Source organism: Phodopus roborovskii, unplaced genomic scaffold, assembly GCF_943737965.1.
Source record: "Phodopus roborovskii unplaced genomic scaffold, PHOROB, whole genome shotgun sequence".
NCBI lineage: Eukaryota > Metazoa > Chordata > Mammalia > Rodentia > Cricetidae > Phodopus > Phodopus roborovskii.
The window spans coordinates 2,736,206-2,747,343 of record NW_026125264.1 but is presented as its reverse complement, the minus strand read 5'-3'; the positions used below and the strand labels follow the sequence as shown (position 1 = coordinate 2,747,343).

Sequence of the window (11,138 nt, the reverse complement as noted above, 5' to 3'; positions counted from 1 at the left end):
TCTGCGGAATGACCAGAGGCACCAGGCCAGGCAACGTCCGCATCTCTTTAATCTCCTCCAGGCTGGTCCGCCCCACCCGACCCTCCCTCCTGCTCCCCGCCTGTCGGAGTGGAGGCCTGTCGGGGTGGAGGCCTAGGACTCCTCTCCCGGGCCCCAGGACTAAGGCACCAGGTGGCGTGAAGCAGGCCGGCGGGACACGGACTCACAGAGGGGCATTGAGGACGGACGCAGACAAGCATGGTAGGCATTGGGCATAGGCGAAGTTCCCAGGGGCTGAGTGCGTCCCGGATGCTGGAGGCCCCGGCCGCCAGTGAAGGGCTGCGGCATGTGGACGGGCGCTCACTTGCCGCCCTTGCGCGACAGGCACCGCGGGAGGCAGGAGAAAGTCTGCTTGATGCGCGCTAGCAGCGGCAGCGGCCGGTGGGCATCCCGCGGCGATCGTGGCACCAGGCGCTGCAAGGTCCCCTCGGAAGCCGAGGAGGATGCTGTGGCCGACTTGGCGGAGGTCGCCGCACCCTGGCGATAGCGCCTGCAGAGAGGCAGCAGCGTGCGCAATTCCTCCTCGTCTCGAAACTGGCTCTCCCCGAAGCGCTCCTCAAGCTGCCGGCGAAGCTGGGGCGGGGAGGGGACATAGGTCTAGTGGCTACCAGTTTGCCACCTTCGCCCTCGCGCCCTGCCCACATCTAGCTCTTCTAAGCTTCCTCTGTCTTCATTCTAAGACTTTCCGACACTCACAGAGGCGCCTGGCCTTGCCTTTAGGGTCCTAACCTCTCCCTAAACTCCACTTATCCTTGACCTCCATCGTCCAGACTTGCCCGCTGCAAACCGCATTAAACCACCTCCCTTGATGCTCTGTCCCCATCCCTGAACTCAAAGACACCATGCACCCAGGGTCTCTTTCTTGTGGGCTCTTGGCCTAGGGCAGCCCTGGAGCCCCTTGTGCCACCTTCTGAGTACCTTCCAGCCACTCCATTCCTTTCTCTCACGTTCCTAGTTGGCCATGTCGTGGTCTCAAGCCGATATGTCCATGTGTTTTCGCCCCAGTAGTAATAGAGGGGACTTCTTTGGCCCCAGAAAGACTCTGGGTGGAATAGGACACAGACCCCAAGTGGACAAACTCTGGACTGCCTTGTGTTGGGGACACCTGTGTTGGCTACAGTCTGGTCTATAAACATCTGAAAACCCAGGCCAGGTTGTGCTGCTATGGTACAATACCAGTGTTTGGGAGTTTGAGGCAGGAGGATTGTGAGTTTGTGACCAAAGTGAGAATGGAGGGAGGGAAAGGCACAGGGTGGATACCCTCCAATGGGTGCTAAGATCAAGGATGCTTGCCAGGCCTTGCACAGCCCCAGCCCTGCACAGCCCCGGCCCTGCACAGCCCCAGCCCTGCAAGGTCCCAGTCCTGCACATCCCCAGCCCTGTACAGTCCCAGCCCTGCACAGCCCCTACCTTCTGGGAGTTTCCCCAGCCAAACTCCTCAAGCTGCTGCCTAAAGCCTGGGTTTGGGTTGGCGATGGGCCTGGTGGCCTTGATGGCTTCAAGTACTTCCCGCCAGCCTAGTCCAGTCACCGTCATCACATAGGCAACCACGATGGTGGTACTTCGAGATATACCTGCAAAGCTGGATCCCAGACCACCCCAGGCTTCAGGAAAGTCCCACTCCTTTTATATGTCCTCCCTGCTAGGTCCCTTGCCTCACTGGAGCTTCTCCATGCTTGCCCCTTGAGCTCCAACCATGGGGAGCCTGCCTGGCTCTAGCTCTAAGGTTTGGCTTTGACATCTTCCTTCCCTCTGACCAGTACTCTCTCCCCCACTCCAAGGGATTGGCTGAAACATCACTCATTCATTCAGCAAACTCCCACCGATGGTGTTTTCATTCAGGCACTGGGGGTATGGTAAGGAACAAAACTCATGGCCTTTGCTGCCCTGGAGCTTACAGCATAGTTTGGAGAAACAACTATTAACTAAAGTAGCAATTTCAGATACTGCTGATCGCCTGAAGACAAGATGAGTCTGGGGCTTGAAGAGCCACATAAACAGAGAGGTTTCTTTAGTGGGTGCAGGAGAGGTGTAGGGGAGAGGCTCCTTAGGACGTGACATCAAGCCAAGTCTTGAAAGATAGGATTAGACAAGAATGTTGTGGGGCTGGGGCAATGGGTGAATTGTGGAGTGTTTGTTTGGTGTGTATGAGGTTGAGTTCAACTGCCCACACCATGAGATAAAGCAGAACAAAATATTCGAAGTAGTATGGACAACAATCACGAGGTAGAAGGTAGGCTGTGGATTTGAAGATGGAGAGGTTAGGATGGCTGAATATAAGAAGAGCTAGGACCTCTTTTTCTTCCTTCTTTCTCTATTCATTTCTTCTGAGACAGGGTTTCTCTGTGTAGCCCTGGCTGTTCTGGAACTCACTCTGTAGACCCAGAAATCTATCTGTCCTGTGTCTTCCAGTTGCTGGAATTAAAGGTATGCACTACCACCATCTGGCTGGAGAGCTAGGTCTTAAGAGAGCTATTCCCTAGGCCCCAGCCAGAACCCTTGGTGAGATGTCCTGGGATGAATGGTATCCTTTGGGCCAGTGACACCAGAGAAGACTCAGTCCAAAGCCCTGGCCATGCACTCCTGCCTCAAAGTAAAGAGAAGCGAGGCTAGAATGAGTGGGTTACCTATGTGACCCACCTAGCTCCCACAATAGCCCTGTCAGCATGCATTTGTCCCTTCACTTTATAGATAAAGAAACTGAGTGTCAGTTATAGAAAAATGCAGCTGCTGGGCTACGGCCATCCAGCTGTCAGGAGTGATGAACCTCTGAATGGTCTGTCCGGATGAGTGATGGACTGTCAGCACTGTGACAGTCAGGAGGGAACCTGCCCCACAGGATAGGCATGCGGGTGGGGAGGACACCCTTCAGAACTCACCAGTGTACAAGGCAGTTACCCCCGTTGAGGCGGCAACTGTGGATAAAGTTGATGCATTCTTTGAAGTGCTTTTTGCTAGAGAAGAAAGCAACAGGGAAAGGAGTTGGGGACAGGACTCTCAGGAGCTGCCTCCTCACTTACAGACACCAAGGGACCAGAACCCTAGGTCCTCAGTGCAGCCAGCGTGCACAACCAATGGAGACACTGCCCAGGAGGAGGCAGCATAGCGGGCAGGAGAGGCTGGCCCTACCATCTAGGTGGGCGCCTCCCCAGTAGGTGTGAACACGCTTCCACCATGGGAGTATTCTGATTGTTCAAGGACATGGGTGTCGGGAGAGCAAGATGCTATTTCTCTGGGGTCTGCAACTGGAGGATCTGGAACAATAGTTAGCAGTGGGTTGGGAGAAGAGCCCCAAAGGGCCAGGCTTCAGTCTGAGTCCCTCCTAAGCTTTGCCATATCAGTGCGAGCAAACCAAACTCCTGTTTTCCAGAGTCCCTGCCATCACCGGGTCCAGTCCCACATCCTCAACTTGGGTCACCTCATTTTTGCAAACCTTGACTCATCACATCCTGCCGTTATGGAGCTGAAGCTCTGACAGGACAAGTGATTTTGCCAAGGTCACACAGCAATAAATGGCAAAGCCTGGCTGTGAACCAGGTGTCTTAACTGCAAGCCAGGATGGATGCAGGTCAAGTCTGACCCTCAAATCTGCTGTGCACCTGGTCCCAAGAGACAGGACACTGTCTCCACATCACAGGGGAGTAGGCTGAGGCTCTGGAGAGAGCTGAGTAGGTACATACTGCAAGGGCATGGCAGAAACAGGCTCAGTCTGGCTCTGGGTGCCCTTTGACAGCTTTCTGACCTGAGTGCTCTATGCCCTCACCCCCACCCCCACCCCAGGGGCAGCTCTCCGTCAGCTGTCGGCCCATCCAGGGGAACTTACATGGGTACCTCAGGAGTATCGGCCACTGAGATTCGAAGGTACGTGATATCCTGCAGGGATGAAACATATACTCAGATGGTGGGGGCCTTGCCTGTACTCCTCCCCCAGCCTGAACTGCCAAGGTCAGTGTGACCCCAGCACATTCCTGCCCCTCTCTGGGCCACCATTGTTTTCCTGTCCACAGAGAACAGGTTCTATCTGTATGGACTGCCAGCTATCTCTGTGAAGATGGTGTCCTCACCCACATGTGACATGGACATGAGGACTTGGGAACTGGCATGGCGCCTCTTCCAGGACTTGCCTCCAGGCAGGCATTGCAAAGTTATACAGTGAAAAGGGTGGAGCTCATTTGTCTCGAAGAGAATGAACTACGAAAAGAACAGTCAGGCGTAGTGACCACACATTTGTAATCCTAGTACTAAGGAGGCTGAGGCAGGATGACTATGAGTTAGAGGCCAGCCTGGGCTACCACAGTAAGTCCTGTCTCAAAAGACGAACAACCAAACAACACACACCCAGCAGCAGCAGCAGCAGCAGACAACATCAACAACAGCTTCAGGAACTGGTCTGATAGGCTTTACTTTCTGCTGAAGCTCAACACAAGGGTATTAAGGATATTTCTGTCCATATCCCAAACCCTTTACTGTCATTTCGCGGGTAAAGATTTTTCTCGATATTTTGTTACTTCACAGAGGCCTATTCAGGTGCCTTGTCTGCTGCTGGCTGTGGCTGTCCTTTTGTGTCCAGGGAGATTTGTCCCATCTCTTTCTAACACTTCCAAGGTCATGGAATCCCATGTTGTTTGCCAGATCTGCAGTTTCACTGAGCAGTGTGTTTGGCTGTAGGTTTGCCTGGAAGCATCAAACCCTGCCTGCTGAATTCCCTGATGGAAGGGACAGCTGCTGGTGAGGTGTAGGGCAGGGCTCTTTTCCTAAGCACTCATTTCTTTAATAAACACATTAATAACTTGGAAAGCCTGCCAGTGCAATCTGTTCAGACTACATACTCCACTGCGCTAGAATGAGGCTGCCCTAGAATGCAAAATCAGATTGCACTGACCTGTAAATTTCTTCATAGACAATGAAAGTCATAGATTATTGTCAGATTTCCTTAGAGAGCATTAAATTTAATAGGCAAACAAACAAGCCCAAGGCCCAGAGAGGGTAAAAGACCCTGTCCAAGGTCATCGAAGCAAGTTTGTGGTGGATTAGATTCTGTCTTAATTTAAAAGATTGATTTTATGTGTACAAGTGTTCTGTTTGCGTGTATGTGTGTATACTGTTTGTGTGCCCAGTGCCAATCAGAGCTCTCTGGTTGTGGAATTTACAGTGTGAGCTGTCATGTAGGTGCTGGGAACCAAGCTTGGGTCTTTTACAAGAACAAGTGCTCTTAATCTCTGATCCTCTCTCCAGCCCCCTAGAGCCTGTTTTTTGTTTTGTTTTGTTTTGTTTTTTGTTTTTAAATCTCAGATCTCCAGAACCTTTTCCACCTACCACGCCTTCTCTGTAATAGATGTAGTGGATACAGACTCTAAGACAAAGGGCTCTTTTTATGGGAGTGTGTGTGCGTGTGTGTACCTATGAATACACTTATGGTATGTATGTATAGGGAGGTGACTATCCACATTTGTGTGTATGCATGCCGAGGCCAGGTGTCAGCTCTGTCATCCTCCGCATTACCCCTCCCCCCAAGACAGGCTCTCTTACAGAACCTGGAGATGTTTTTCACCATGCTGACAGCCAGCTGTCCCCAGAGATTCTCCTACTTCCACACCCTCTATCTCCAGCGCCAGGGTTATAGGCACATATGGGCATGCTTGGTTTTTATATGGGAGCTGGGCATCTGTAGAACATGCTCTTAGACACCAAGCCATCTCCCTAGCCCGGGATAAGAGTATTAAAAAAACCAAACATCTTTTTTCAGTTATGCTTTGTTGAGCATCTCTATGTAGCTCAAAGAAACTCCTCAGTGATGTCAGCACGATTGTAACATTTCCATTTAATAGATGGTGACTGGGGCTCAGCTTGTCTCATGCACAGGGTCACAAAGAGAATAAATGGTCACCTGACTCCAGCACCAGTTGTCTTAGTTTCTTCCTTTGGATCCTAACTCCTTCACCTCTTCCTTAGGATTCCATGAGAGCAGAAGCCATCCTCCAATGAGACTGTGCATTACAGCATACAGAAATGTCTTCCTTATCTGGCAGACCCCCTGTACCCCCACAACAGTCCTCTGGGGCAGTCTGGATCAAAGACCCAAGGAGCCGACATCATGGCTCAAGGTTACACATCAAGACACAGAACCTGGGATCTTCTGTTTGGAATGATCCGGACAACTTGGCAATTGAAAGGATGCCCAGGTAGGTGCAAAAAGGATTACTATGAGACCTGCATTAAGGTCTTAATATTAAGGATTGATATGGGATCTTCAGGGTCAGATGGCCTATGTTCAAATCCTAGTTGGCCAGCTTCCTCTCTGTATGACCTTACATGAAATTCATTTACCTCTGCTGCCTCAGTTGCCAAACAGGGATGATAAAACATTCCAGTGAAGCTAGATGAGTCAGCTGGTGTCAAGATGGCAGTTCAAGGACTGTGGCTCAAGAATAGAGCATTTGCCTAGCATGCTTGACACGCTGGGCTCCATTTCCAGTACGAGAAAGTAGGCGGGGTGGGGAGCAGCCCTGGACCTACAGCTTTCTCTCCCTACCTATCAGCCTGGAATGGAGAGCTTGGAGTACCTGCAGCAGAGGCTGGGGTGATTCATGGATAGAGATGATATGTGTGATCTTATTCCGGCCCAACTGATCCGGGTCTTTGGCATCTGAAAGAAACAAGATATTTGAGCCAAATTGGCAGGTATGATGAGTCTGTTCCTAATGACCAAGTTCAGAGAAAGCCAGTGCTAAGCTTGCCTCCTCATTCCTCCCTTCCAGCTTGGCCCACCCTCTGCTGGCTTGCCCGTTCCTTCTCTGGGGTACCCATCAGAGACAGGCTGGTGTGCCCCAGCCTTATGCTGTTCTTCCCATCCCAGACACCTGCCTCCCTAGCTCATCCTTGGAGTCAGCGATTCCACTTCTAGGAATCTGTGGAAAGCTGCACATGGAGGCCGAAGTTCTCGGCAAAGCCGTTTATTGCAGAAACAGCCGGATGTTTGGAACAACCTAATGTCCACCAAAAAGGGACAGAACAAAAAGTATAGTACAACTGTACTTTAGACTCCTGTGCAGCAATTAAAATGATCCCTGCGAGCTGATAGATGGATGTCCCCAATATATGCTCTAAGTGGGACATACCAATTCCTGAACAGCATGCAGAGTGAGGTTCCACTTGCTTTAAATATTACATCTGTATCTACACTGTATGACAAAATGCCCAGGACTACACCCCGTAGGACTGTCAAAGGTCATCTCTGGGAAGTGAGATATACCAGCATGTACCTTTTATAAGCAGGGTAAATAATGCATAGCCCTTCTTATTTCCATATACCTATTTCCTCATTTGACAAATATTCCCCATCTGCCTGTTATATGCCAGCTTTGGCTGGGCACTGAGTCTGGGATCAACTTCATGGCTCTAGTCCTTGTGGAACTAACATACACCTAAGCTGAATCCTCTCAGAAATCAATGTGGTAGGAGCTGCTGAGGAGGCTCTTAGGGAGGCAGGAGCCAGGGCTGTTGGGTGGGTCACCTGAGTCTTCTCTGTGACATTGCCACCTTGAGTCCCCAGACCTTGAGCCAGCCTGTCTCAGCACATTTTCTACCACAAAGTCAAAGGTCTATGTTCCAATCTGGCTCCCTACCTCCAGCCTGGAGGCCTGTGAAGGCATCGATGGGGACAGCACTGCCTCTACCCCCATAGGAGGTTGTGAAAGGGAGAGAGAGAGAGAGAGAGAGAGAGAGAGAGAGAGAGAGAGAGAGAGAGAGAGAGAGAGAGAGAGAGAAACTGCAGGCTGGCCACTCCCTGGCTTGAGGCTACCTGGTGGTTCCACTCAACTTAGACTCTACTTAGAGGAGCCGGTCCAGCTTCCTCTTCAGAGGAGGCTGTGGGAGAATCCCCAGCTTCCCCAGGGAAGCCATACCCCCAGGCAGACCTCAACAAAAACCTTATGGAAGAGCCCTTGGGGGCTGGTGGGCTATATGCTGAGGAGGGGGACGAGGCTTAGATCCTGAGCCCTTCGTGCAGGTCTTTAACCTGTTGGTAAACCTTGGGGGGAGGCTGAATTAGGAGACAATGTCAGTGATCTTCCAGCCTGGGGGCTGCCTGCCCTTGCACCCCCTAAACCCGCAAGAGTTTTCTCCTCTCAGCCTGGCTTCCTTCCCTTCCCCACTCTCTCCTCTTGAAAGCATCTAAGTTGTGTGGGCCTGAGTGTGAATAGCGGACACAGGCCTGGGACGGACAGGCAGAGTGCCATGGCCTTGGTGCAGAGTGGAAAGTGCTCACCAATGAAGTTTCCAAGGTAGAGTCCAGGAAGTACCTGGAGGAAGGACAGCAGGGGTCAGGGGGCAGGCTGCACCCCTTCCCACCCATGGTAGCTGGGGCCCGCAGCTCTTCTCTATTGGTGATGGGACCTCAGGAAGCCATCTTCCTGTTAGGTCTGGGTGCTGCATGAGGGGTCTGGGGCTCTGGCAAGGATGCAAGAACAGGCAATCAAATTAGCCACAGGAGGGGCGAAGGAGCTCAACCTGGGGACAGGTAGAAGAGGAGGGATGGGTAGAAATTCCCAGGTAGAGATCCGGAAGGGGTACCGAGTGAGTCCCGGACAGAGGGGACTGAGGCGGGCACAGGTGGAAGGCCATGCGGAGCAGAGCTGGGGGGATAGAGAGAGACACCAGAGTCCCGGAATCTCAGACCCATACAGACATAGAGAGGCAGAGGGAAAAGGCGCTCCGGGAGATGTCAGCGAAAGACAAGAGTCAGAGTCGCACAGAGGACAGACAGGCACAGGCAAACACAGAGAAAGGCAGATGCAGTCTCCGAGGGCAGCGTGACAGAGATGTGGAGCGGAAGGTCAGCGACCTTGTCCAGGGTCCGGGCGCGGGGCGGGGACGGCCAGGCGCGGCGGGGGGTCCCCCTACCTTGGTCATGCCATTCCCCATGATCCCGAGGCCGGGTGCCCGGGCGCACCCCCAGCTCGGCGCCTGGAAAGCGCTAGGTTCACAGCTGCCCGGGGAGCCCAGGCCCAGAGCCTGCAGCCTGATTGGGAACCAGGGGCCCGGCGTCCGCGGCCCTGCCCAGCCCTGTCCAGCCGCCGCCGCCACCGCCCGCCGACCCCCGGCCCCGGAGGGAAGTGATGGAGCCGCCGCCGCTGCCGCCGCCGCCGCCACCGCCGCAGGCTCCTCCTACCCCTCGGTCATGTGGGGGCCCCCCTCCCCCGTGGGTCGTGGCGGGGGGCCGGACAAAGCCCCAGTGTGCGGGGCCCACGGCCCGCGGGACAACGGCAGCTTGTTGCGGCCGCGTGGGACGCCACCTCCGGAGGTGGGGGCGGGGCGCTCCCCCCACCCTGGCACTGTCAGGCGCGGCAATGGGGGAGGATGTGGTGGGGAGCCCCCAACGGAGCCCAGACATTCAGCTTGCCGCTGTGCTTGCACCTGCCCGGGGCAAAGCAGATAGCTTTTCCAGCCTGGGTTTCTTTAGTATGGAGGCTGGACTAAGAGCTCTGCTATTTAGTTTGGGTTTGGGACAAGAAATTAGAAAAAAGAAAAAAAAAATACCTTCCATTATAGAATCCTCCCCCCTTTCCCACTCATCCCACTATCCACATCTACTCATCCGTTCTATCCATTTACCCATCCATTCACCTTCCATTCATCCATCATCCATCTGCCCTCCCTTCTACCCATTTATGCCTCAGTCTACCCATTCACTCATCTCTCATCTTCTTTCTCTCCTTCCCATCCGTCTTCTCATCATTCATCCATCATTCATCCATCAGTCCACTGTCTCTCAACTTTCCTCCCTGCTATCTATCCTTCCACGTACTCTGGTCCCCAGGAGATAGTGCCACGTGGGTAATTCTACTAGGACTAGGCTTAACTGCCATTAGAGGTCTGAAGAAACCAGGGGTAAATGTGGAGGAGAGGGAGATGTAGAAACGTTCTCCAGCCACCAGGGTCCTGGCTCTGAAAATTGCAACAAGATGTCCACAGTTCAAGCCTGTGTTCTCATTTGACTTGTTGAATGATCTGAGAAAGTTCCTTGTGACTCCAGCTGACACTATCTGCATACGCATGTTAAAAATAAATGAGTTCCTACGGGAACTGCTTTGTTCCCATGGCCATCATCCCTATCCTTCTAAGTGACTACAGGGGAATATCCACATAGGCAGGAACAGAGTCTGTTTCAACTACAGTTGGAGAAAAAGAAACCCATTCTTTAGGTCTCTCCCTTCCTTGAGTTCACAGTGTATGTGGGGTATCTGGCTCAGCATCCTCTGTTTTCATAAAACCCAAATTATTAGGCAAATATTTATCGAGCAGTAGATACTAGGGACACAGTCATAGGCTAAGATAGAGGCAGCTCTTACCTTCCTTAGCTAGCAGTCTGGACCTCAGTTTCCTAAGCTGTGGGTTTGGCCCAAACTGAATGTGTGATGGTTGTGAAAATTTTGGCAACAGTGAAAGGTTCTAAATATGTAATGGCTAAAAATTCAAAATTAAACATAGTGAGTCTGGGGTGTTCCAGGCAGCAGTCACCTGTGTCACACCATGTGACATGGCTGCAGCTTTGTTTTTGAATCTGCAATATGAATACACCACGAATGAACGAGACCTGAAACACCTCAGGCCAGAATTGAGACTCTATTATGTTATGAGCTGCAGTGTCTTTACTGTACAAACTACTTGTAATATGTGTGTGGGGGAGACACAATATTTTCCTGCCATCATTCCTCAGCATGTGTCAAACTAAAATATCTTCAGATTATGTTATGTTGAAATGTTTTTTTTTAAAAATGCTGATTGAGTTGCTGGATCCAATCTCCTAAAAAATTATTACATGAACTTTGGGTTGGGACTAGGACAGACTTTTCAACAACTCCTGACATTTGGGCTACATATTTATACAAAGTGACATTTTAAGCATTGATGATTATAAAATTAAAATATCAACCCTGAAAAAAGTCCTACAGTATCAAATATCCAGCCAAGATTTAGTTCTTTATGCAGAAATTAAACAAGTATATCATCTCATTAGAATGCATATTTACTACAGGCCTTTCTATATGATAAAATTACATGTAGATGAAATTATTTTAAATAAGTTCTTTTGTGACTTA

The 11,138-nt window shown here is 51.5% G+C and overlaps 1 protein-coding gene across 1 annotated transcript; it reads right to left on the bottom strand.

Moving 5' to 3' along the window:
- Positions 1 to 335: 335 nt before the first annotated feature.
- Dusp15 (dual specificity phosphatase 15) lies at positions 336 to 9,273 on the bottom strand. Its single transcript, XM_051193581.1, has 7 exons — positions 8,941 to 9,273; positions 8,306 to 8,339; positions 6,603 to 6,685; positions 3,863 to 3,912; positions 2,919 to 2,993; positions 1,450 to 1,621; positions 336 to 612 (listed from the first exon to the last, which is right to left on the bottom strand). The coding sequence occupies exons 1-7, from the start codon at positions 8,959 to 8,961 to the stop codon at positions 340 to 342; spliced, it is 708 nt and encodes a 235-aa protein (XP_051049538.1). The 5' UTR covers positions 8,962 to 9,273; the 3' UTR covers positions 336 to 339.
- Positions 9,274 to 11,138: the final 1,865 nt, after the last annotated feature.